This window comes from Streptopelia decaocto (genome assembly GCF_964273445.1).
Source record: "Streptopelia decaocto genome assembly, chromosome: 4".
Taxonomy (NCBI): Eukaryota; Metazoa; Chordata; class Aves; order Columbiformes; family Columbidae; genus Streptopelia; species Streptopelia decaocto.
The window spans coordinates 48,407,376-48,433,517 of NC_138658.1; the positions used below are offsets into that span (position 1 = coordinate 48,407,376).

At 36.2% G+C, this 26,142-nt stretch overlaps 1 protein-coding gene across 2 annotated transcripts in view; it reads left to right on the forward strand.

Moving 5' to 3' along the window:
* DLC1 (DLC1 Rho GTPase activating protein) overlaps positions 1 to 26,142 on the forward strand; it is a 220,144-nt gene that overhangs the window by 33,939 nt on the left and 160,063 nt on the right. For both annotated transcript variants that reach the window (XM_082051724.1, XM_082051725.1), the window contains exons 3-4: positions 17,291 to 17,440; positions 20,035 to 20,175. In XM_082051724.1, coding sequence (XP_081907850.1) covers positions 17,291 to 17,440; positions 20,035 to 20,175 — 291 coding nt within the window. The remainder of the gene's footprint in view (positions 1 to 17,290; positions 17,441 to 20,034; positions 20,176 to 26,142) is intronic.

Sequence of the window (26,142 nt, forward strand, 5' to 3'; positions counted from 1 at the left end):
ATTTCTGAGACAGTAGTTTCACTCTTTTAGCCTCACTTGTGAATCAGTAGCCAGAGTTTTCATGCAATGTTACTTTCTTCCCCTGAGCTGATTTTGTCATGGTGTGTCTTGTGTGAAGCCAATAAATGGCATACACCACAGACAAAAATAAAGCAAAAAACCCTAATATTAAATACATATATATATATATATAGGATTTATTGTTATTTCACAAATTGTGTTTCATTTACAGTCAGCAGACATTGACTTAGTTCTTATTATGGCTTAGTGTTTATAAGTAGGTGCTTGATATAACTTAGTTATTGGTGGTTTTGAAGCTTTAATAGTCTTTGTTGTTTATTTCCTTGTGTCTATGTCTATGTTCTTTTTTGGATCAAAGATACAGGTTTAACATGCAGAGCTGCCATCCCATTCCCTTGCTTCATCAATATATGTTCATTGTTCATTGCACCTATGATTTTGCTACTGATTTTTTCTTAGTTCAACCGTTAATAAATCACACATGTCAGACTCATATTTTCAGTGACACAGTACAGACTAACATACAATTAATTCAATGAGTCAGGGAAACAGACTCAAAAAAGTCTTAGAAACAAGATTCTCCTCCAGCACTCTTGAAAACTATGCTTTCCAAATTTTCAGCAACATTAATATGCTTCATGACGAACATTAATTTTGCAGAAACTCACTTTAGTATTTCGAGCTGTGGAATTCATTGTGCAATTTCCAGACCTTATGCCTGTGATCTCTTCCTTGAAAAGGAGAAGGCTGCCATGGAATTCATGTGAGGGTAGGATGATTGAATTAAGTCATGATTTGTTATCATTGACTCTTAATCTTAGAGCTTCTTGAAATCTATGTTATGCCTGGCCCAGCTTCCCCGTCAGCAAGATCATGTGGATCATTAAAGATCCGCTAGTGAACTAAGGCAAATAGAATTAACAGAAGTGGTTTATGTCAGGTAGGCCCTTTTTAGTAAAGGTTGGTTAAGATTTTTACATTGGTCTGAAGCAAGAAAAATTAGGCAATTGGCAAGCTAGCATTTCTGAAAATGCTTGACTAAATTATGTAATTTACTTTATTTATTTTTCTTGAACCTGAACTGTTGATGTGACTTCCATGCCATTACAAAATGGTAGTCACACCAACAGAGTTTCATAGGACTTGAGTTTCCCAAACAGATCCAGTGAAATGTGAATGAATAAATTTTCCCTGCAACATATCCAAGCTAACAGCATTATTGAATACCTTCTCAAATGCTAATGTTCTATATTTTTAAAATACTTCTCACTATTTCCTGTTCATATCTGAACTTTTTTACACTTCATTGATCACATGAAACTTCAGGATACTCATGAAAAATAACAGAAAATTAGAAAATTTCAGTTATGTTTCCTCTGTCCTGAATGCTACTTTTTCCAAGGCCCTCTGCATCCTATCTTCTTGGCATGTATGAGTTTTATTCCATCTGCTTTTTTAGAATGCAGCTTGTTCATTGTTAGTAACATCCTGCCTGAGTGTTTGTAGTTGCCTGTTTGTCCAGTTAAAATCCACCAGATGTGCAGTGCCAAGATCACAGCAAGATGCTGATTGACCTTACTGCTCTTTTGTTCACACTGGAGCAACTTTGAGCTTCTTATTCTTTCCTTTTATATCTTTTTCTTTTCTTACTCATAATGAGTTTTATTTTCCTGTGTTTTGGTTTTTTGGTTGTCGGTTGGTTCGTTGGTTTGTGGATTTTTTTGGTTTTGAATTTTTTCAACTCTCGTTCTCTAGCCAGTTTATTTTTACAACTTCAATCAAAATTATAATTTTCAAATAAAATCTTATTGCAAATCTAGTACACTTCCAAATGTTATATTTATCTTGTCTTTTTTTTTTTTTCAGGATGTTCTGAGATTTTGTAACATTTCTAGCCATAATTACTGGAATACTCTAGTTACTGAAATCTTGACTTCCAACAGGAAATATGGATTCAGGTGGGGGGAAAAAAATGAAAATAATTAAAAACGTATTACAATTAAATAATTAAAATAGTTTCAAATTGTTTTGTAAGAAGAAAATCATATTCACCCCAATAACTCTTTTGGGGAAGAGTTTGAAATGGAATCCAAGTTTGTTGAACACTAGTTAAAGTATCTGATTTAATCCTGGCCCCACCATGTTTGTCTTTTTTATTCTATCTCCTCTTGAAGATAAGTCTTGAACTCAAACCTTTTATTTGGTAAAGCCATGCTTGGAACTAACATTAACATCTGTATCTATTTTCCGCTCTCTTATACATACATAAATTATGGTATATATATATATATATCTATATATATATATGTATCTCCTGCATCATTGTGGTCATATTTACAATGTAGTTATGTTGACATTAGTCAAAACTAGGACTTGTAACCAACCTCACCTCCCATTCAAATTGCCAAGTTCCTGATTGTAGGCTACTGGTTCTTTTGTGGACTTCTGTCCACAAACACTGACACTGACACCAACTGACCGACTGAACTCAGTTTCAGCAGCTCATTGTTTCTGGGAGACAAGCACTTCTCCCCTTCTGTTCCTGGGAGACAGCAGCTCTGAAGGGAAGCTGTCAATCATCAGCTCCCTGAAACAGTCAGGAGATGTGCCAGCACACAGTTGGGCTGCAGGCTGAGCTGGGAGGCAGGAGTTCACCTCCCAGCTGGGACCAGAGCAGGGCACACGCTTTTCCTTCCTCCCCATCCTCACCCTCAGAGCTGAGCACTAATGCTGTCACCTTCTGCAGTCGAGCTGCAACTCACAAACTGAAAGGAAAAGGAAAATGCTGCGGCCATAGTCCACTGTCAGCTGGACTTAAGTCCAGCTAGCACATTGCTAGTTGGCTTCTTCCTTGTGGCAGGGTCCCAAGTTTCAGCTCAGGCTGTCCTTTACTGCTTATTTACTCCTTATTGCTGTCTTGATAGTGTAAACACAGCCTGTGTTTTTTAGTTGTAGTAAGAATTCAGGTATGATATTCAATAATCTGTCACATCAAGATTTCTAATGTGTTGTTTTCTTTAGTGTTTTTTGTTCACCTCAGCATATCCATATAAGACATTTTCAGGTTTTATAGTAAGAAAGACTTAAGTTTTTAAACCGGTTTATTCCTTCAGTGTCTGAGCCACTTACAATTCCTTCATTGTAAACGAAAATATAGAAGTAGAAAAAGAAGCAGTGGGGAAGAATAAAATCTAAATCTGTTTTCCCATCTAATATCTGTGTGCACAATTTGAAATAATATATTTTTGCTATTGTTGATAAAGGAAGAAAAAATGTTTAGACAGTCCTGATATAGGTCACACAATACTCAACATGGCTGAGTTATGAAATGATGTAAAAGAAAATTATATAGCTAATTTCCAGGAATGTTATTGGTGCTGAAATTTTACTTTAGTTGCAATAAAATATGGGTCTATTCTATTTTGAAGCTATTTGTCTAACGTTCTAAAGAGGATTAGCTACCATATAATGCAGTGTAATTAGTTTGCTGGTGGGCATGGATCCAGAATGTGACTGTCAAGCGTACCTTGTATGTGTAAGGCTATATACAAAAGCAGTAATATCTATCCAATAGCAGTACAAACACTAAGTGAAATACAGTAAAGAGGCAGACCACTGAGCAAAATGCTTAGATGCATTTGATAATAGTAACAATTCTTGCTATGCAATCTTACTTTACCAGCAATTTTTGTAGACAACAATTTAATTAGTTCCCACCTAGTAAAGAAAAAATTAAGTACAGCCTTAGTAATTGGTTGGAAGGGAACTTGGGAGGTCTCTACTAAAGTAGGCCCAGCTCTGAGGTCAGATGAGGTTGCTCAGAGCTTTATCCAGTTGGGTCCTAAAAACTCCAAGGATGAAGCCTGTACAATTTCTCTGAGTGACCTGTTGTGCTGCTGGACTGTCCAAGAGGGACTGTCATGATCCTTTTTTCTTTCAGCTCAAGTCCTTCACCTCTTTTCTTACCCCTGTGCACCTTTGGGAAAGTGCTGGTTCCATCCTCATGGGTTCTGGGGGCTGTGGCCTTGCAGCACAAGGTGTGGGCTTGTGCCAACCTGTACCCATGGAGGGCAGGGAGCAGTAGTGCAGGAGAGGGCTGGGGCAATGGCCAGAGCGTAGTTGCTGCTTGCCAGTCCCACAAGATTGGCCCTACCTGAGCTGTTTCTGACAATCATCCATCTCACCTCCTTGCTGTTACCTTGCTGACGGCTGCTTGCTGCCTGCAGGTCTCAGTCAGCTGCCAATGGTTTTCACCTCACAAATGCTGGGAGGCTTTAACTGACATTTATTTGCTGTCACAACAGAAAAATATCTTGAGCATGCTGTGCCTTTCCATTCCTAGAGATGCACTTTTTACATTGGTTTTACCTGTAGTGAAGGTGAGGGTTTTGCAGGTTGCTCCTCAGAGTCCAGGAGAGATGCGATAAGAGATATGAAAATGACCACAGATGGAAGAAACCAGCCCCTGCTGTTGCAGTGTGGAAGGGAAGGAATGAGCCTGAGCAAGACTAGGGAGGAACATACCGTCTTCTAGGACAAAAAAAGTCTGTCATGGAGACAAAAAATTGGCAAAAATAAGAGTTAATGAGTTCAAGCCAGAGAAAGATTGTGATTCTGCATTAGAATTACATTTTTTAGTGTTAAGGAAGGTAGCACTGGAATAGTCTTTTTTGCTTGGGGCAGTGCTGGAGGTTTGTAAGAGGAGCTGGAGAGCCATCCATCAAGTATGACAGTCCTGTCATTTAGAGGGAGACAGATGACATGACATTTCAAGATCTCTTCCAGTCGTATTTTTTATGATTCTATGACTTTCTACTGTTAGCTCATTAATAGTGTATAGATATGTGTAATATTTAATATTGTGTGATAGGTAAAGCCCTTAGTGTTGATGGCTTCAGATGAAAATAGTCAATAGACTTGGGAAGCTGAATTTACCATTTAAAAAGCAGTGAATGTTTAAAAACAAGTAAACAAAATGTATTTGTGTAAGTGTTTGTGGAAAATTGTTTTAGTAGTAGTTATGTGATGCAACTTTGGGCATAATTCTAAGGATTTAGGTTAGAAATGCTAAAGGAAAACAAGTATTTAAAGTGAATGACAGAAAAATCTAAGTAGCAGATTTTTTTAGGGGAGAATGAATTCAAGGATTCAAAAAGGTGGCTGCAGAAAAAGGAGGCTTTCAGAATTACTTTGTCTTTTGGTTGTGAGTTACATGGGCTATGTCCTTTGATGTGAATGGATAGTCAACCCTTGAGGCTACTTTACAGGCCAGCGTGTGTGTTTGAGCAGAAACCCTGAATGCTGTTCACTGTGCACAGATCAATCCCATTAAGCAACACTTAATAGCTAGAATAATTCCAATGTGCATAAACATATTTCAAAGGCATACATGAAATAGCTGAATATATTATAAAGAGAAGCGGAATTCCTTGTCTGAACCACAGACTTGTGCAAAATTCCAGTCAACCACTTACCACATGGTCAGACACTTAGCTTTGATGAATTTCAGACAATATATAGAAGACAGATGCTATTAAGGGGTGTCTGAGGTAACCAAGGGTTTTTTTTTTTTGTACTTTTTACCCAATTCGGGCCATTAGCATCTCCACAGAAGGCATCTCATAATTGCTGCAGAATTTCAGGGAAGCTGACATCACTGCAACATCTTGGCTATTTAATCCAGGAAATATCTTAGTTGTAAAATATGGTGTGTGCCATATAAAGGGTGATCCAGCATCATTTGATTCTGTAATTTCTCAAAACCTCTGATTGCCATTTAAAACTACTTGTTAAAAATTCAAAGTGAAAAAGAGACCATGCTCTATCAAGACTTTCAGAGCTATCTAGAATCTTTCTTAATGTGGCTGAAAAGCAGTAACAACTGCCTTTATCAACATTTCCACTCCCTGTGTATTTGATTTTGATCCTAATTTGGGAGGCTTGATTTGCCTGTGACCAGGCTTCCATATGGTTAAGCTAAGAAGTCTGTTGTGAACATCTAATTTTGTAACTCTTTTGTTGACACACTTTTGCTGAGACAACTTCTGAAAATTCAAGGGTGTTGGGTCTTAACCCAAACCTGAACTCTAACTTTCATTCAATCTTATTCACAAATACAAATTTTACCTTTATTGAAGGTCAAGATTTTTACCAGCACCTCCTCAGTCACCAATAACATTTTTTATAAATATCAATGCCCTGTAGTCTGTGATACAAAAGCACCCTTAGTTTAAATCTTACTGTGCAGAAGTAATTTAATAAGAAAGTAATTGTTACTGGGACAATCCAGTTTTCACATGGGAAAGAATGAGCTCTTTTCCAAGGAAACAAGGCACTTTAACTTCTTTCACTGAATATAAAAAATTAGCAATGGATTTTCTCATGCTATCATGTTCTCCTACAAACTTGTGGCATAAAAAAAATACCTCTAGCATTTCATCAGCTGCATAGGTTGGCAAAGCTGAAGGATACATGGGTGAATTGAAGGGCAGGAGACAGAAGCAGACTGCTCTTTTTTGACAATCCACCACTCTTTCAGACCCTCACCAACTAAGTTACAAATGTTAAGCTCTTTGGAGAGGTGTCCCAAAGAAAATCATTTAAGAAGCCCCCAGACCGTACAATGTCTGTAAAATCAGCATAATCTCCCCTGTAAAAATAATGCTTCAGTTACGTGTTCACTTTGCATCAATGTAAATTGAGGTAAAAAATAAGTACAGCTTTTTGTCTTGCCTTTGTATGGCCTTTCTTGGCCAGCACTGACATTTGCATGGCCACACAGAGCGCTAGACTGGGGAACTGACCCTGCTCAGCACTGCCCCTTTCCCAGGGACCGTGTTCAGCTGGATCCCCACTGGCTCACTAGTGGAAACCAGTGCTGGCAGAAAAAGGAAGTGAGGGGCAGTCTGGGAGAATAAATGAGGGAAAAGCAATTTGTAGTAGAACTATAAATTTTGGGAAAATTAAAGTAACTGTGAAACCATGACCTGACTATGATTTAGATATCTATTTTTTAAAACTGAGTTCTGAGGACAACCATAAACAGAACAAAGTGCTAAGTTACTAAATATTCGAGTTCTGATAACACTTGCATCTTGAAATACTAAACTGCATTTAATATTATGTAAGGTATGTTTTAAATCAGTGACTACTGTTTTGTAGTGGATTTACTATGCAGTAGTGAACATACATTAGAGTTGGTCTTGGTATTGAAAAGAACCTTTGCAAGAAACAAATGAGCAGTCTACATAATCTATGGAGAGGTATAGCCAAAAAGCTATCAGTCTTCAGCTAGTAAATATAGAAAAGCTATGCAGAATACTTGGATTTACAACAAAGCACCAGCCTTGCAGCCATGTAGTGGGCAACACTGGGAGGCAAGCGAGTAGATCTTTGAGCTTTGGGACTTTCAAATCACGTTGGACCACAACTTTTTCTGAACCTTGTCTTTAATTGTAGGAAGGGACTCTGGTCTCCCTATTCCAGTTTTTATTCTTAGAGATGCATGTTCTTTAAATGCCATCACTGTTATAATGATTTGGGGGTTTTTTTATGCTGAATAAGCCCTGCAATAAAAAGGTCAGTTTTAGAAATGTTTTTCTATATACTGATAAGACAATTGTGTTATGTCAGTCACATGCAAACACAAGTAGCGTTTTGAGAATCTGGTTTTGTTGCAGAGGATACACTAAGAGAAACTGCTATTTTGAAGTTCACTCTTTCTAAATAAATTCAGTCTTGTTAGAGAAGAGTTTAAATCCTCAGTTTCCCTCCTCTATATGTCATGAAACTTCACAAAAGAAAACCTGACTCTGCTATAACTTCTGAAGGTTTGCAACAGCCTTCATCATCCTTTGCTACGTCTGCCACAACAGTAAGCCTAAGAAAATGTTTAAATTATTCTCTCTAGGTCACTTGCATGATCTAATCTTCAGTTAGTATTGTTTTGGGTTTTTTTTCTGGAAAAATATTTGAGAGAGATTTCCAAGTAGATTTTCATGGGAAGGTGGTCTATGCAGGGACAGAATATTAACAGTGTCCTGTTAGGATTAGCATTAACATTTCCCACTCTGCTAGCCATTGTCTTACTATTTTAATACCATTTTCACCCTAGCGGTGCTTATTTGTTCCTTCATTTTTTTCAAGCCTTATTATGTGATCTGCAGTGCTGCACCTTAGTGCTGCTGAATAGCACAACAAAGAAAATTAAAATAAATAATAAATTATGTATTCCATTTTACCCTTCTTCACAGCAGGACTGTAACCAGGTCTTGTCATATCACGCATAGAGCAGCTTAGATCACATCACTTCATCTCTTTCAACCTGCATTCTTAAAACTGTCAATTTAATAGGTTAGCATTTTAACCATCTGAGACGATCATTTCTATTTCTCATCTGAAGGAAGTTGGAAAGTGGTTTATGTGTTTTGAATCTCATGTTATGTTTAGATACTTTTGTCACTGCACAAATGAAATAGGTCCATTCTGCAGCAGAGCAGATTAACTGTTGACTCATTTAAAGCTGATCTTATGCATCTGGTTTCACAATTTTTGTGCCTTGATCCTCTGTGTCCTTTCAGACACGAGATTGCTTGGGCTCCCTGAGATTTGTTACGGTGTATATCTGTCTATGTTGTACAGCTTTCCATACAAGAAATTGAGCTCTTCTCTCTGCATCAAATCTCCCACCATATTATTTCCACCATCAACTCTGAAGTTCCATATTTTCTTTGCTGCCTCTTTACAGATGTCTCCATAATCTAGTTATGCTTGGGTACAGGGGAAGAAAATGCTCCATGCTGAATGCACTCTATCTCAGCTTTCCTCAATTCCCTTTCTCTTCTAATGGTCTCCTCCAGACATGAATGGAATTGGAATCTCTACTTGGCAGATAAGCCTAGTGAATTTCTCATGTAAATTGCTAACTTGAGCCAGCTTGCCAAAACCAGAATGGTAACTACAGATTCTTCTGTCTCTAGCTAGATATCTAAGTAAATGACCAGAATCTCAGAATCTCTAAACACTGGGATGATTTCAGTAAGTTGCAGGCTATTACAAAATATTACATTTTGTCATTCAATATATAAACTTTCTCAGTCAACTGTTGGTAATGAGCCAACCCAATATTTTCTTTTAAATTAGTCTCTGCAGGTAAACTGGTAATATTTACTTCTGCATTTAGAAAAGAAAGACAAATTTAAACCTTTCATCAATGTACAAATTCTCCTTGCTGCACAAATCAGAGTGTATGCATGTGTGTTTATGTGACTTGTAAATACACAGAAATATAAATAAACCCGTAGAACTCAGAAGAGTAATACAAAACTGAAGTAAAAGGCATTCAACAGTTAGACATTTATATTTTTACAAAACCAACAAACAAACAAACACACAAAAAAAACAACAACAGGGAAAACAAAACAAAACAAACAAAAAAAAAACAAAAAAACCACAGATGACTGAGAACATAGATATCTTCAAGCTAAGCTCTCATGGCAAGATTTACAAGGCTAAATAACCAGCTAAACTTGCTCCCCTCATATGAGGATTTGTTATAATTTTTGTATATCTGCACATTTCTTCCATAGTGCCTCCTAGCTTTGCATAAACATTTTGCTTGCAAAGAAAAGCAAATATAGGAAATTTTCTGTAACTGATTAAGTTAACTGGACTCAAAACACTCAGTGGAGACTCTCCCCCCCCAACTCACAAATAACAGGCAAATTAATTAAGACCATCAGTTAGATCCCTCCAGAGCCTTCTCTTCTGCAGGCTAAACAGTTCCAGCTTTCTCAGCCTTTCCTTATATGAAAGATACTCAAAAACCTTAATCATCTTCACAGGACTTTCTCCAGTATGTCCATGTCTTGTACTGAGGAGTGCAGGACTGGATCCAACACTGAACCGAGGTGTGTCTCACCAGGGCTGAATAGACGAGAAGGATCCTCCCCTTGTCCTGCTGGTGACATTCTTCTTAGTGCAGCCCAGATACTGTTGGTCTTGTTTTGCCATGAGGCTGCATTGCTGGCTCATAATTATCCTCACCTTTGTGTTTCCTGAAGTGAGTGTCTTGTGTCTTAAGGAGGAACAAGTCATAAGTCATTTATGAAGTATACTAATGGGTCAAATATGAAATCTTTTCTATCTCATACATTCAGTTATAGCTCCCTAAGTCTGAATTTTCTTTTAAGAATGGGGTGTCCTAAGTGTTTGTGCCACATCAGACATTCAGATGCCTGTAACTGTGATTCTCAAGCACTTCCAAGTTGGATTAATGTGAACAGGTGGAGTCCAAAAAACTTGTCACAGTTCAAATATTGACTTCTAAATGGTCAGTTTTATTGCCCTGATAAGTTAATTTCTAATATAGAAACTGAAGTCCTCAGAAAGCCTTTGTATTATTAACTATGTTTTACACATAAGAAAACTGATATATAACACTTTCAAGTATCATAAAATACAAAGGCAAATAATAAATAAATTCAAAGACACTCAATGATTTGTGATCAATTTAGTTACATTTTCTCACATGCTGTTCCTTTCAGATGATACCATTTGGAGTCTGGACTTTCCACAGTCTCACATAAATTATTCTTAATTCGTTTGATTTCAATAGATATGAGGACCCCTGTGAGAGATCATTGGCATCAATTCTTCTTTCTTCATTTACTTTGAATATTTAGTTTGATAAATCTAAAAGCCTTAAGGAAAATCTAAAAGGTTTAAACAAAATCACAAAGACCAGAATGGATCTCCCGAAGGACAGACCCTCCCTCTGATTTAACTGTAAACCTAAAACAAAGCAGCTTCCTTTCCACCAATCTATAAAGTAGGCATATAAAATATAAGTATACAAGTAAATTGACTTATTGTCTATTTGTAAAATACATACCAACAATGAACACATATCCAAGTTAAATTTCATAGTGTCACTGAAACTGAGTTAATTTCTGATAATTGAAATAGTCACTATTTTACCTTGAGTCTGTTTGATTTATAGCATAACAAGAAAGCAATAAGAAGTCCACTTAAGTATTTTCTTGTTGATCTTGCACAAAATTACTAGATCTGACATAGTTTGGCAACATTGTAAAAAATGCAGCATCAGTCATCTTCCCGTCACATTCTATTTCATCACTGTTCTATTTAATTACAGTATTATTCCAGTCTGATAAATAATGCTCAGATTACTGTCATAATATTCTTCATAAAGGAGAAGATTTTCCCCTTGTAGCAAACAGAAATGGGATTCAGTAAAGGTAAAAAACTTGACTTTGCTTACTTTGTAAGTCATAGCCATAGAAGTGTGGTCATAAGAATAATGCTAATTTACAAAATATGAAGAAGAGGGAAATCAGAAAGTAACTGAATATTGTTTATGCTGGGAAAAGCATGATAAGTGGCTTTATGTTTTAATTATGTTTTTTTCCCACCTAATAAAGACACATTTTGTTCCTGTTGTGGTCTGTGCCTCTAGGATTTGAATTCGGCAAGTTTTCATAGTCATAATCCTGACATGGTCTTAAATCAGAAATTTTTACTAAGACCTGGGTGTCATCACACCAGCCACTGTAAACAAATATAACTCCAAAGTCAGAGAGCTAGATTTCAGTCATGATCTATAGTTTATCAAATTATATTCTAAGTATAATTACATTCTTCATGGGATGTGATGTACCTTTTAGACTTTTTACTTTTAGATTTGGGGTTGCTTTTCTTTGTTGCCTGAATTACCACCACCAATAATTGTTTTCATCAGTATTGCAGGAAAATTTATGTAACATTAATGCAATAATGACAGTTTGAGAAGTTCATGTTTTCTGTTAATATCTACCACTAATGGTAATATGACATAATCTAGAAAGTCACCCTAGACTTAGTTTCTTACTACAGAGCCGTTGTGTTTCAAGGGCAACCACTTAATGAATAACTACTGCCTGCTATTAACATAGCCTTGTAACAATGATTCCTCAGATTGTTTTCTCCCAAGGTTTTGGAGTGATTTTCCATTTTATCAATAGTAAATTGCTAAATTTTATTATTAAAATAACATCTCTGCTAGACAGTTTACTTGACCAACAGTAAGCACAGAAAGCTATAAACAAAACTGCCTGAACTAAAATAGAGTACAGCCTATAGGTTGTGTATGTGTGTAGGCAAAAACAGTTGTAGAAGGGAAGTTACTAAAGAGGAATACTTTTGTTTGGATTAAATTAGCTTTGAAGATGAAAGATGGTTAAGTTCCTGCAGTGGAAGTCAGGTTAAATTCAGAAGACCTTACCTGTGAATAGTACATGAATCTGAAAGATCTTGTGAAGAGTTAGGGAAATGGAAAAGCTTCACCTCACTTCTAGTCCTGAAACCTTCCAGTTTCTGGAATTTACTAGCTTGAGTATATTGGGATTTTATGCTCTCTAGCATTTTCCAACATATTTTCCTCTTTTCCCCAAGGAGTGCAGCATTATCTCTGCAAGCACTATGCCCCATAGAAGGAGAAATATTTTTTTGTCTGGAAGTACAAAAAGCACATGTTTTGTTACGATAATGTTATTCAGACGTTGACTTTCTGATGTGGTGGTATTTATTACATTTGTTTTAAGGATACAGCATTGTGAGTGACAGTTACTTCATAATATAGCAATAGTGCCTCTGAAGTCTTCATTTTTCCCAACAACTTCTTTGTGGGCTTAACAGGAATTAAAAAGTACACATAACTAGTGCTGTGGAATACTTCATATTTGAAAAAATGAGTTAGCTATCTAAAGTTCTTGTAAGAAGAATTAGAAGAAAAGCTATTTTCCCAAAAACATGCATGAATGTGTAGTGATATCTGCATGCATGAGCATGTCTCCTCACCTGTGCATGTATACACCAGTGTATGGTTATGTTATTTGTTTCATTCTCAGTCTATTTTAAATATTAGCTCAAAATATGTTTTAGAATAGTAACCTTACTGTGACCTTTGCTTGTGTCTAGACCTATGTCTTATGTCAAGAAGGAATGGAGCACTTCTTTGTGTTTGTTTTCAGTGCAGATGAAAACCTTCACAGTATAAAATCAGTAATTTAATTATTTTATATTTTTCAGAAAGGCTCTTTTTTTGTTAGGAAAGACAAGAATGAGTAATTTATGTCATCTGAAACACATAGCATTAATATAGGACCTTAAGTCAGCCCAGACAGCTGCAGATCAAGAATACCAGGCAAAACTCAGTCAACTCTTTCCATAAAAGAGATCCCTTTCTTTTGTGGTAATGGAGCTCACCTTGCCAGTTGTGCAATAGGTTTGCCTCAGAAAACCAAGGTGTCTTTTGCAAAGAAATTTTGAGCATCTTGACACAAGAGCATCATGGAGGAGCAAAACTTGTGGTGTCCTGATGGCCCTAATTTGGCTGCTTGGAGCAAGATGTCCTCTCCCTGTCTTAACCACAGGGGACCCCACTGGCACCAATGGGGATGTCTGCTCTGGTCTGGAAACCAGAAGATGCATTGAACGGAAGATCTTACAGGGAAGGTGGGAGTGAATGTACTCTTCAGAGTACATGCCTCTTTTCAAAAGGTACCCTTTGCTTCAGCTCTGCTCAACTGAGAGAAGTGCATGGGAAAAGGGGCCATGATAGGAAAAAAAAGTGTGTGTGTGTGTGTGATGTAAAACACTGGGTATGGGAGAAGGAGAAAAATACATGCAGAGAAATAAAGGGCTTGAGAGAGAGGAAGTGAAAGGGTACCTGCTTCAAATATTTTGCCATGCCCTGATAAGACAAAATAGATTTATTAAGACCAAATGCAGACACAAGGCAGCATGTTAGTAAAAAGACAAACAAGGACTTGAAGACATGGAGTCCATAGAGGGGAAATAAATTGTGTAATTCTTTTCAATTACAATATAAGCTCCAAAATGACAAAAGTGTCTAAAAAAGTGGCCAAATCTCATCTGTAACCATGTCCTCCAAAATATTTTCATTTTATTAGCATAGTGTGCTGATGATAGCAACAGGGCCTGTGAACTGTTTTCCTTGTAAAAACATGTGGATTTCTTTTAATAAGACCTTAACTTTGGGGGTTTAATACTTAATTTAGGAATAATTCAAGCATCCTGCATTCTGGGAACAGCTGCAATGCTTTCTGTTCTAAACATATGACTATATTCAAATTTAACTGGCTCCTTTATTACACCAGTGAGGATACAAATTAAAAGAAATATTATTTTTTTCCAGTTCGTGACCTAAACTGTTTCCTCTTTGTGTGGAGACATGTTAAAAATAAAATCTCCAGACAAATAACATATCAAGTCTAACCTACTCTATATGTTTGTGATACATTCCTGAATTGCCCAATGCAAATGCCTAAAGGCAGAAATTAAGTTTCTAAGGGCAGTCTTCTAACGTCTGAGTTTTGATGTCATAATTGTAAAGATAGGATTTTTGTATAATTGTATAAACATAATTTATATTAGTGCATTCTAATTTGGAAGGAAACTAGCTATAAGTGGGGAAAAATGTAAGAAATTGTATGCAAAGGAAATACTATATTTTCAAAAGAAAACAAAGGAATTGCTAATATCTTTCTGGCTTTAGATCATATCACATTTCAGTAATAAAATCTCAGAATATATACACGAGGGAGATACAAAAAAGACAGGTGATAAAGCACTTGGAAATTTATTCAATAGTATCAAGGCTAAAACTGTCTAAATATAAATTAATCTTACAATAATATTTATTTATTGTGTTGTATTGAATTTCCAACTCAAGATTAGTCTTTTTCACTTGTATGTTTTAAATTTTTGGTATAATGTTTAGGCTTTCATGTACACAATCTAAGACTGCCTCAGCCAAACAGAAGGTGATTATTGTGTTATTCAGTAAATTGTGAAAATAGAAACTATAGTTAAAATGTTAAATATTCTTATGAAAAGGTTGAGGTCAACAGCTGTCAGAACCACAAACCATTGCTAGGACTTCTGAGCAGAACAGCTGAATTCCATACTGATAATATTATTGTTTTCTGAAAGAGGTGTTTGCCTGAAAAGACAGCTTGTTGTGTCAAGCCTGAATATCACTTTGAGTAATATTTTGCCACCTCTCCATTTCAGCAGCTTCTCCTCCAGTATTCTCAATCTGCTACATGCAGAGCAAGTTTATATTTTTTTGGCAGGATAAGTCAAACAATTTGCTTGGGGAAAATTCCTCTTTTCTCTCTCTCTCTTCTTCTCCCTGCTCCTCCCCTCCTCCCAGCCCCACCTCCACCCCCCACCCCCTTAATGTAAAATACCTGTTATCTCTCTAGTCTGAAAAAATATATATAAAAAACCACAAAACAAACAAACTAAAAAACCTTACCAGTCACTACCACTGATTTTGTTGTGATGTGACAATTAATTTTTAGGGTTTAAGTCAAGTGTTAATTTTAGGTTGATTAGGAATCCTAAATTTTAGGTTTCCAGTGCTATATTTCCAAGCAAAACTAATAGAATTAAATACACAGTTAGGGGATTGTATAGGAAGCTGGTTTTGGTAGCAGTACTGGCCCTCTCTGGATGGGTGAACTGACTACAGTCTCACATGCCATGGCAAACACAGCCACATGCCACAAAGGAGGTCATGTGTCTTTTGTTAGCAAACCCTTTTATTTGGTCCACTGGGCTTTCTGCAACCATGCAGATTAGACAAAATAACTATTTTGACATTTGCAAACTTCAGATATCTATTTCACATCGGTTAAAATGAAGATTCATGGAGTTTCAGTGAGTCATTTGGGACATTGCAGTTTCAGTTTGACAGAAAATGAAACTTAACCCATCTCACTGATTGCTGTGTTGTTTTGAGGTAATATTCTCTCAGGGTCATTCTAAACTCAGTTCAACTTCGTCAGGAGGTCCTGCAAATTCATCAGCTTTTTCAGCAAACCAATCCAAAATATCATGTTGTAATAAAAAATTAAATACACATTTTTTCCTGGGCTTGGCCTTTGCTACGAATGTTGTTCATAACTCCGCTGTGGACTGACAGATCTGTATTTCTGCTTTTCTAAGATTTAGTTAACTAACCTTTGGTCATCTCTGTCTTCACATAAAGACCATGTAGACCATGTTTTATGTGACCATTTTATCAATACAGTTCCTTTAATTCTAGCAGGCATAATTTAATTCATGCTTTGCAGCATCTTTGAAGCAGCCTATAAAAAAACTGCTAACAGAATCCCAGCTACTTAGACAAGAGGCTGTGTAGCCTGAAAAAGAGTTTAATGACTATCAAAAAAAGACCAGTTTGGGCATTTACGTTACCCTCTTCTTGGACACAGTGAAGTAATTATAACATCTCTGTTTCCATTTCTTGAGAAGAATTTATAAAAAATGTTATTTTAATTGAGTTAATGGGACTTCCTGTTTACTAGGTTCCTACTGTGAAAATCCAAACAGGAACCAGTGCGAGTTTTCATATTCCTGAATTTTGAGGCAGGCTAGTTGGCTAACTTTTGCATTAACTCTGTATATAACGGGGAAAGGAAGAAATTCCTTGAGAGCATTATTTAGTCCACCTAACTGAAGGTCTTGCTTTGAGTTGCTCTTTAGAGGATGTTCTTTGGCTCCATTTGCTACAAACAGAGTATAGTGGAATAAGCCGTATAAACTGGGTTTTTAAGGTTGTGATGTGAATTCCCCTCATACTTCTGTCTTTCCAGGCAGAGGATCTGCAATACTGGGTTTACTATAATGTTGACGTATCTCGTGTATATCAGGAATTTCCAACCAAGACAGAACTCCCTGCCAAGAATCAACAAAACATCATTACACTGAGTTCTGCAAGCAAAAGTAGTTGTAGTTATCCTCAGCTGGAAAACAGCTTCTTTGAACTTCCTTCTTTCCCATTTAAATCATACATTAACCTTCATCATTTGCATTTGTACAATCAAAGTAATTATCTTGGGTTGAATGTTTGGAGGAGCATTTAGAATTAGTAGTTCTTTAAAGAGCATGTGCATCAAGGAAATGGTAATGATGCACTTATACCAAATAATTGTTCTTTTTTAAAAATGTAATTGCTTTAATGGAAGTATGTTAAATATTAATGTAAAATGTTTTCCCAGCAGTGAGTCAATGCTCAGTGAACTGATTACACAAAAAAGCATTTTTCCCAAAGAAGATATTTTCCTGATTATTATTCAATGTAATTTCATGTCAAATTAAGAAACAGAGCTTTCTTAATTTAAGTTTATTCTTTCCAAGTAATGGCATTTTAGATTTAGCAATTGTGTGTTCTGTTCCTTAGGAAATAACAGAAGATCGGGATCGATCACGACTGGATTCAATGGTGCTGTTAATTATGAAACTGGACCAGCTTGATCAGGATATTGAGAATGCTCTTAGTGCAGGCTCTTCTCCATCCAGCACCCCAACATACAAACGGAGGCATATACCTGTAAGCCAGTTTGTTTAATCTTTCTTATTATTCTATGAAGAATCTGGTTTTACTTCACTTTCTTTTTTTCTTTCAGGCCTCATATTCATCAGCTTTCAGAATTAAAGCTCTTTTCGTAAAGAATTTGTTGCATATTTTTTGTTTGCATATACGTATGTTTTGTAGGCAGTAATAGTAGCATCCATTGCTTCCTTTTGGCATCATTTCATAGAGAGCTTCAGAGCTCCCAGGTGAAGGAAAGGGATATCAACAAGACTCAGAAAATGTCTCGGTCTCTATCTAATGTAGAGTCAGCACAGAGTCAGGATCACACCAGTCTCAGAGCATATATATGCATAATTTGACATTATATAGTTACAACTGAAAGTAAGTCTGAGCTACAGGTCTTGTTTTTCTGCTAGTGAGAGGGTCCATGAAATATTTGGCAGAGATACACTTATGAAATCCTCTGTCATTCAAAATAAGATTCTGGGCAGAACTTTAATTATTTACATTTCTTTAGTTAATTTATTTATTTAAATTAGACAATTCCTTGCTGAGAGTAGTCTGAAGACTAGACAGCTCACAAGCATGATTGATGAGTTATTTTTTCATGAAAAATGTTTACGCATGTACCTGTGAAGAAGATGAAATGACTGACCGAAGGTATTCTCATGAAGGTGACCTCCTAATTTCACCCAGATGTGCTGCAGCTGCTTTTCAATTTATAAAACCTGAGAAATACTGCCCCAAGATCCCTAGGCTAACATTCAGGTCATTTTCTTTTGTTAGTGGTATTTTCTTTTAGATAATGAGGGGATTTTCCTATTAAAGCCAGGCTTTACTATTGCTATAGGTGAGAAAAGCCGTAGTTAGGTTCTGTGAGTTTGGTCAGCTAAAGATTACATAATATGTCATTTTTAAAGGACATAACATAATTAAATTTTTAGTAGTTAAACATCTTCCCCCTGAACACCAATGTTCTCACAGCATCTACTTGAGCACTGGTAGGAGAGGAAAGCTGAAAAACAAGGTTAACATTTGTTCTCTCTATCTCACCCACCAATGACAGCCAGCATTTACCTAATTTCTTAGAGCAATAAAGGGAGTTGGGGCAATCTGTGTAAGTAAGCCTGCATGATAATTAGAGGTGGTACCTGTTTCTATGCTGCAAAGCAGCCCGCCAGAAAGACATTTTGCATCAAACATGGTATATATGTTATTTATATACACTGAATTTTCTAGGAATTTTTGAGATTTGGATTTATGAATCAGAAGATCAAAAGATATGGTTTTTGAGACACTTGTGCATTGTGTTCAGCCTCATTGATTTTATAGTAACAAAGCCTTTGGATGTGATACAAAAACATGGGTAATGGGGCAGGGAACATGGTTCTGCACTGTGGCAGCATGGCTCTGCTGAGCAGGAATGTCTAATAGCAGCTTTACACAAGGTGATTTCTACAGAGGCATTTCCATAACTCTGCTGCTTTCCCAAAGCTTCACCTTGCAGACTGGCAGGAGATGTCTGGCTGAAATGCAGGGTCCTACCTAGAGTGCAGCTTTGTCTTTATTTTCTTAACCCTTTTCAGAAAACAGCAGGCTTGTGTACTTGGTGTAGAGGCACCTGTAAAATTGGCAGCTTCAGTTTAGCAGAACAGAGATTTAACTGAAATTAATGAATCAAAGGGTTGCCATTTCTCTCCAGTTCACAAGCAGAACCCCTGAGATGCTTCTGCCCCATATTTCACCTATTCTAGGACCTTGGTATGAGGAAACTGAGGCTTTATCTGCACAGAGTTGGCTGAGGTTAATAGTTCAGGCTTTTTCTGTGTTCTGTGTAGCCGTATTCACACAGGCTGCATCTTGGCTAATAAACCTGACAGTATATGGCTGGTTCTACACATAGCCAGCTTTTTGCCAGACATGTGTCACAATTTATCTTGCAAGCAGTATAATCCCCTGCCCGCACTCTATGCAGTAAATCAGATATGTGCAATATTTTTACTTCCTCAAAAATAAATCATACTATATTTCTTCTTCTTTTTGTTCTAAAAAAAAAAAAAAAAAAAAAAAAAAAAAGGAATGTAATTAGTGTCATTAAAAGTAAGGGCATTTTAACCAGAAATAGCTTTTGGCTTATAAGTGTCTGCGATTCCAAAAAAAATAGGGAGCTGTACCTCTGAATTGTATAAACTGCTGGATGGTGATGTCATTTCAGCTGTATAATGCTTTACAGATGTTCACTGAGCTCCCAACACTGTCTGAGACACAAGGTGGGAGCACACAGGAAATACTGAACATCAGAGAAAAATGTCAGACTTCTGCAGCCCCTAAGTGATTTTTCTTACCTTGCATTCTAACATTTAGGGGAATTATAGCTTTGATGTTAGCACTGATTTATAATTTCAGAACAGCAGCTAATACAAACCACCACATTGAAAAGTACAGCAAGCAGATGTGTAAGTGATGGAAAGAATAAGGAGAATTACTCATATACAGAATTATGCTTATATATGTGAGTAAGACTACATAAATATTCTATTATTTAGAAAAAACAGATTTTTATTTCATATTCATGTTTACTAAGGAGACTTGCAACACTTTTTTTACAGGATATTGAATCTGGTTCTGAAAGTGGAGTGGATGTTGCTTCAGTAAATCATTCACAAACAAACTCGTCTCCTAACATCCATGCTCCTGACACAGCATCTCCCTGCTCGATAGTCAGCTCTGGAGCTAAACCAAAGGCTGGGGTGAGTACGAAGATTATGTTTTCTTAACATCATTCATGATATCAGGTTGGAAGTGAAATAAAGATATTTTATACTATTCACTATATAGATTGCATGCAGTGCATGTGTGACACTGAAAAAAAAAGACTAATAATGCGGGTTGTCTCAAGGTGCCATCTGAGTGGCAAACAATCCTAGAAGTTTCAAATATAGAAACACAAATCAGCTGATTATTATAACAAGCTGAGTTTTTATGTGAGAAAATAAATTAATGGTGCTATTCCATTTTACTTTGGAAGATAAGGTCTCCTGAAGTGGTATCACTTGGAAAATTTTCCAAGTCTCATGGAAGATGCAGCCAGAGAAAAAGATGGTTGAATCATGTAGCCTGATTTATGATGCCCACACCAAATCACCCTATTCTTCTTGAGAGGCTAACCTGTTGTGTTCTGCAAGCAGATGAATTACCCTACTGAAGGAGAATATTATTCTAAGGCCAAATTTCACAAGTGGTTGCACACGCTGGGGCTCGGAGAGAAGCATTTGAGCGGGCAGACACTTCCCTGTGTGTCAGTGCACACAAGCTGATGAGGAAGGGCAGGTCTGAGAGCTCAGAGATGGGAAACAGCTCCTGTTAAGCTGTTAGAAAAGTGTTCAGAGCAGTGTACCTGAAACCAAGTTTTCCTTTCCGGCAAGTCCTCCAGGCTCCCTTTCCACCACTACAGTGAAATGCTTGAAAGCAGCTAGGGGGGCTGCTTGTACATACTCTTTCTGTATGTATCTGGTGCATGTTGCTGTATTTTATGCCACTGACTTTTGGGACACTGAATTCTCAAGTGGTCTGCTATACAGTTTACTCCTTAGACTGGAGGCAATGGAGCTCTCATCCTTCTGTATCCTTTCATAGATACATATACCTATCAGGACTATGGTCCTTTCTTTTGTCATTATACATCTAATGAAGAATCCTTCTTCATATTGTTTCAGCCACCAGCACGTGCAGAAAAACTTGGATGTCCTAGAAACCCCTGACATACTTTCTGTTTGCTCTGGCACTTACTGTTTCCACTCCCTCATTAAGAAGATAAATCTAGGCTCTTCTAAACTTTGCCTAGGCTGAAAAGTTTTAGCATAACTCCTGCTTCATCTGTTCATGAATTCAACCACTGCTGCTAACTGAACCAGCAGAAAATCTGGGATAAAATATTAAAATACAAAGTGCTGTTAGTATAAATATATATGTTTATAACAACTTTATAAAATTAAAATAGAGACCAACTGTCACTTACTGCACTGCAATAATAGCAAGTTAACTAATGCCTTCGATTGAGGCCGTAACAAAAGTTCTAATAAACATTTACATTTAGGATTGTTCACTTGTACAAAAATAAATTCACTTGTAATTTATCATCAGTGCATAACTATAGCAAATAGAGAGCTCTGCACTCTGTCATTGTGTACAATGCAGCACAAATTCTCAAATAAGTACATATGTTATGCCAAAGGTGATGTTCCATTTTATGAGATCCTGAGAAGAGCACAGACACTCTCTAAGGTATTAAACATCCCTTTTAATTTTATGTTTTTCTACTAATATTTGGGGAACTCTTAACACCTAGCTTTGCAGAAGCATGGGTCAATTCCTTTGGAGTTAGATATTGTGTGTTAATTCACTTTAAATAAGTATCTATTTGACCTTTGCTGTGATGAGTATCTCATGCTGAACATATCTGCAAATATTGTTTTCTGATATAGTTTATAGATTATTTAAATTATTTTGGAGACTTTTGGGGGTTTTTTTGGGTTGTTGTTTTGGTTTGGTTTGTTTTTTTTACTTTGTAGAATAACTGTGAATATTCAAAAAATCTCTGTTGGTGTGTGGGTTGTACAATCCAAAGTCACTCTTAGTTAACCTTTTTGATAAATGAAGCTAAATTTCCTCCAAATTCAACTCTCTTTCCTAAAGTTTTGCATGCTGCAACTCATCACACTCTGTAGTGGAAGTTGCGCATGGGCTCTTTTTAACAAGTAGGTTCAGATAAGGACCATATTTCAATTTTTATCATAGTAGAATTGATAAGTACAAAAATATCGTTCATTTTTTGCTCAAGTATAGTTCTCCTGCAAACTGGGAAAACCAAGATCCTCTCAGATATGTTCTATTCCTTCTGGCTTTGGGCTTTCAGGTTGCTTTTACTGTGTACCCTTCTGATCCACAAACTGGGTGGTCATGTGTGCTGTGGCTTCAACTGTTCAAAACTTTAGCTGCCTCCCTACCTGCACTCGAACTTTACTTGAAAGCATAAGTTATCTTGGAAGCCAGTAAGAGAAGATAACCCTTCACTCTTACCCTTGTGTGTCTCTAGCCCTGTTGTTCATCTAGTCTGCATGGTTAGATAATGTGCTGCTGGGTGCTTGACTGTCATCCTGTACTAGTAGAAAAGAAATTTCCGTATTTGTCTTGTCATGTTCAACATTGGGAACTATTCAGGATGACTTTTTACATAGGCATATTGAATGACATGTCCTTGAACCACTGCCCAGAACAGACATCAGGGATGTCTCTGTACAGATGATTTCCTTGTAGAGATCAACTACCTGTAAGGGAGACAGGGAGACTGTTGAGACTGTTGTCACAGTCCTTTTTTTTTTTTTGTCTTCCTTTTTTTTCTTCCGTCAGAGTAGCTGTTGTAGGAATATTTTATTCTGCACTGGAAACTCAGCAAGCTACTTTTTAATAGTAATGGACTGTTTCAAACATTTTACTTCCTTTTGATGTTTGCAACTCCAGATCTTCAAGGATTCCAGATGCTTATTCTCCAAGAACAACTTATTTTGTTCTGTTTATTAATAATATTTAAGCAAGAGTACAACTGCAATTAGTTAAATTATGGAATGATATGTGAAATTTTTAAACAAACTATAGCAAACTGTTGACTGCATCAGAAGCAGAGTGTTAAATTAAAATACATCTTGTGCAGGCTCGAGAGGTAGGAAAAATAAGGCAGGGAGATATGGGTTCAAATCTAATCACTTATAAAGAACTCACAAAAGATTAACTACACAGGACCTTATCTTACAGATTGGAAACTTATGTATAGACAAGCTAAGTCCATTCAAGTTAATTCAGCTTCATATGGATTTAAAATATCTAAAAATATCAAAATATGTTGATATATCCCTAAGCAGAATTTGATTTGATATTCCTTGTGGAAATTATTCACTCATTGGTTTATGGAAAACTAGGACATTTTAAATTTCCATGGACAGAATTTTTGAAATGTTAAACAAGCTTTTCATTAGCAGAGGTATTCAGATATGTATTCTAAATTTAATATCAATTATAATTTTATTTGTACATTGATAGTAGATATTATTTTAAAGAAAACTAAGGCGTGTATTTACATACACAAGTTACTTGACTTTCATAAAAATTGTCTTATGGATAGTCAAATCTATTCTTGTCAGTGTGAATACACATGTACAGTATACCTATGTAAGCGTATGCATGTGTGCATACGCATACAGAGTACCCCTTTACTGAATACTTGCATGACAAGGAAGAACAAGAATTTCCCCAAAGCATCGTAGAGATTTATTTTTATAAAAAGGATTTCCTATGATTCTGCAGGGTGCACCATAAAAGCCTCTGACGTGCAGATGTAAGTGGTACTTTGGGTATATGAGAAGTATACAGTTTAATAATCTTCATCCTAAATGTAGGAATCTGCCACCATTATTTTTTGTGGTCATAATATGATCCATAGAGTAACGAGTTCACACTATAACGACTAACTTAAAATGAACTTTTTTGGCAAGTTGCACAAATAGATAATCCTTGTACCTGTTCAATCATGTGAATCCTTATTTCACATTTCACACATAATTTAGGATTGGATAGTAAGAAATGGTTTTGGCATCTTTATTTATGTTTACAGAATAAAGAATGTTAATGTTTCTGGAATTACCACATCTCTATGTTCTGGAGTTTTATTCAGTCTTCAATACAGATTTTTTTTTTTTTTAACATTAGCACTCCAATATATACACTTGGCAAGCGTTAATCACATGGGAGTTGAAATCAGCTTAAAAAAAATATGAAATCAACAGGCTTTTGCCCCAATGGTCATGAGAAACACTGGAAATGAGAGTGCCTGGTCTGGATTTGGAAAGCAAAGAATGTAAATATCCTATATGTCGTTGCCTTCTACAAACTAGTGCCACACATCTGGACACATAACTTTGTTCAACAATAAAGACCAGAAATGATTTATTTTTATATTTGGCTTGATTTTTGTAAAAACAATATGTAGCTATAAAATTTAAAAAGTATTTTAATAGCAAAAGATAAGTTACAATAGTCTTCTCCAGCATGCAGTTAAAAGCTAACTAGTTAAGGAAAGCTTGAATCTATTATCATTGCCTTTTTTTTTTTTTTTTTCCATAAATACAAAAAATTGGCTAAAGGACAACAGGAACTAAGACCTAAAAAATTGTGGCCAAATTTTTGTCCTTGAACATCTGCTCTGCAAAGTCTATCTCTTTTCTATTCAGGTGAAAAAAAAGAATTAAAAAAAAAACAGCTGTGATTATTTTCTGCTGCTTTTCTTGGCAGTGCTATCCCTCTTGTTTCAACAGTGTCCAACTTAGCCCTAATCATGCTGTGCAGATGTAATCAGAAATCTATTATCACCAGAATAGCTGGTATCTGGAAGATTGGTTTTCTGATTAGCTGTAATGACTCATTTGAAATGCATTCATTTCTCAGAGTGATTTTAGGCACGAGTTATGCCTGCAAGTACAAAATAACCCGGTTTTGCTACACACTAGAATGGGATTCAGGTGCAGCTACTGATTTCAGTGGAGCCCTGGATGAGCTCAGGAGTCCACTTTTACGAATCTTGTTACTTGGGTCAGGGCAAAAAGTGTTTTATTTACATGACAGTTTTTCAAACTGTTAATTTGTATGTGCTAAAATAATTTAGCCTTTTGCATGTGCTTTTGACTCATATTATATTTTAAAATTTCCTTGTATCACTTTTCTAATTTTTGCTGATATTACTGTGTTCATTGAATTCTTATTGTACTCATGCAGGCAAAACTGGAAGTTATTCCGGTAAGCATTAGGGAGAGAGACTCTTATAATGCAACATAAATTAAATATTGTTTCTTTAAAACTTGAGAATTTTTACAAATAGAAAATGAGAAAAGACTTCAGGATCTGACCATGTTGATTAAGTTAGTATTGCCTTCCTATACATGTTTAAAAAAAGTGGTTTAGAAGATAGGATAAGACAATTAATTTTGAAAAAAATCTTAACCACATTTTCATTTGAATTCTAACAGCCTGTTATTTCTCCCTAAAAAGAGATTTTTTTCAAAACATAAATTGCCATGAAGTTACATTTCCCCTTCATGTAGTAGATAACAGCAGAATTATACTGTCTTTTTTACACAGACCTCTCCAAATTTTTCTTTGACCCTGGCTTGTTCCCCAAAGGAATCTGTATTCTGTTTTAAGTGTAACTTCCTATGTAAACCCCAAGTGTATTTTATTTTTTCTCAAATGAAAGAAGCAGCAAACTGCAAATGCCAGAGTTGCTTTTTCCTCTATGAAGTCTTTTAAGCACCAGAAATCTTAAAGGCAAGTGCTGTTTTTGCAATGAGAGTAAGTTACTAGAACTTGAGTTAAAACCACTGAATCAAGTTATGAAATTTTTGATGGTGCTGCTGTGGTCAGGGACATATTCTCTCTCTCTCTGTTCTTCTGTATTGATTCCTGAGTGACCAAAGTGTATGTACAGAGTGTAAGAAGAGGTTTGTCATTTGATATAGCTGCAGCATGACCCAGAAAATACATGTATTAGGCCATCCACTGTTGTTTCTACGCTCAATCCCAAGACAGCATTGGGAATCTAAATAAATATCCAGCTTGTGAAGTGCTAAGCATGAAGACATCAAGTTGTACATCTACATGGTTGTCTCTTC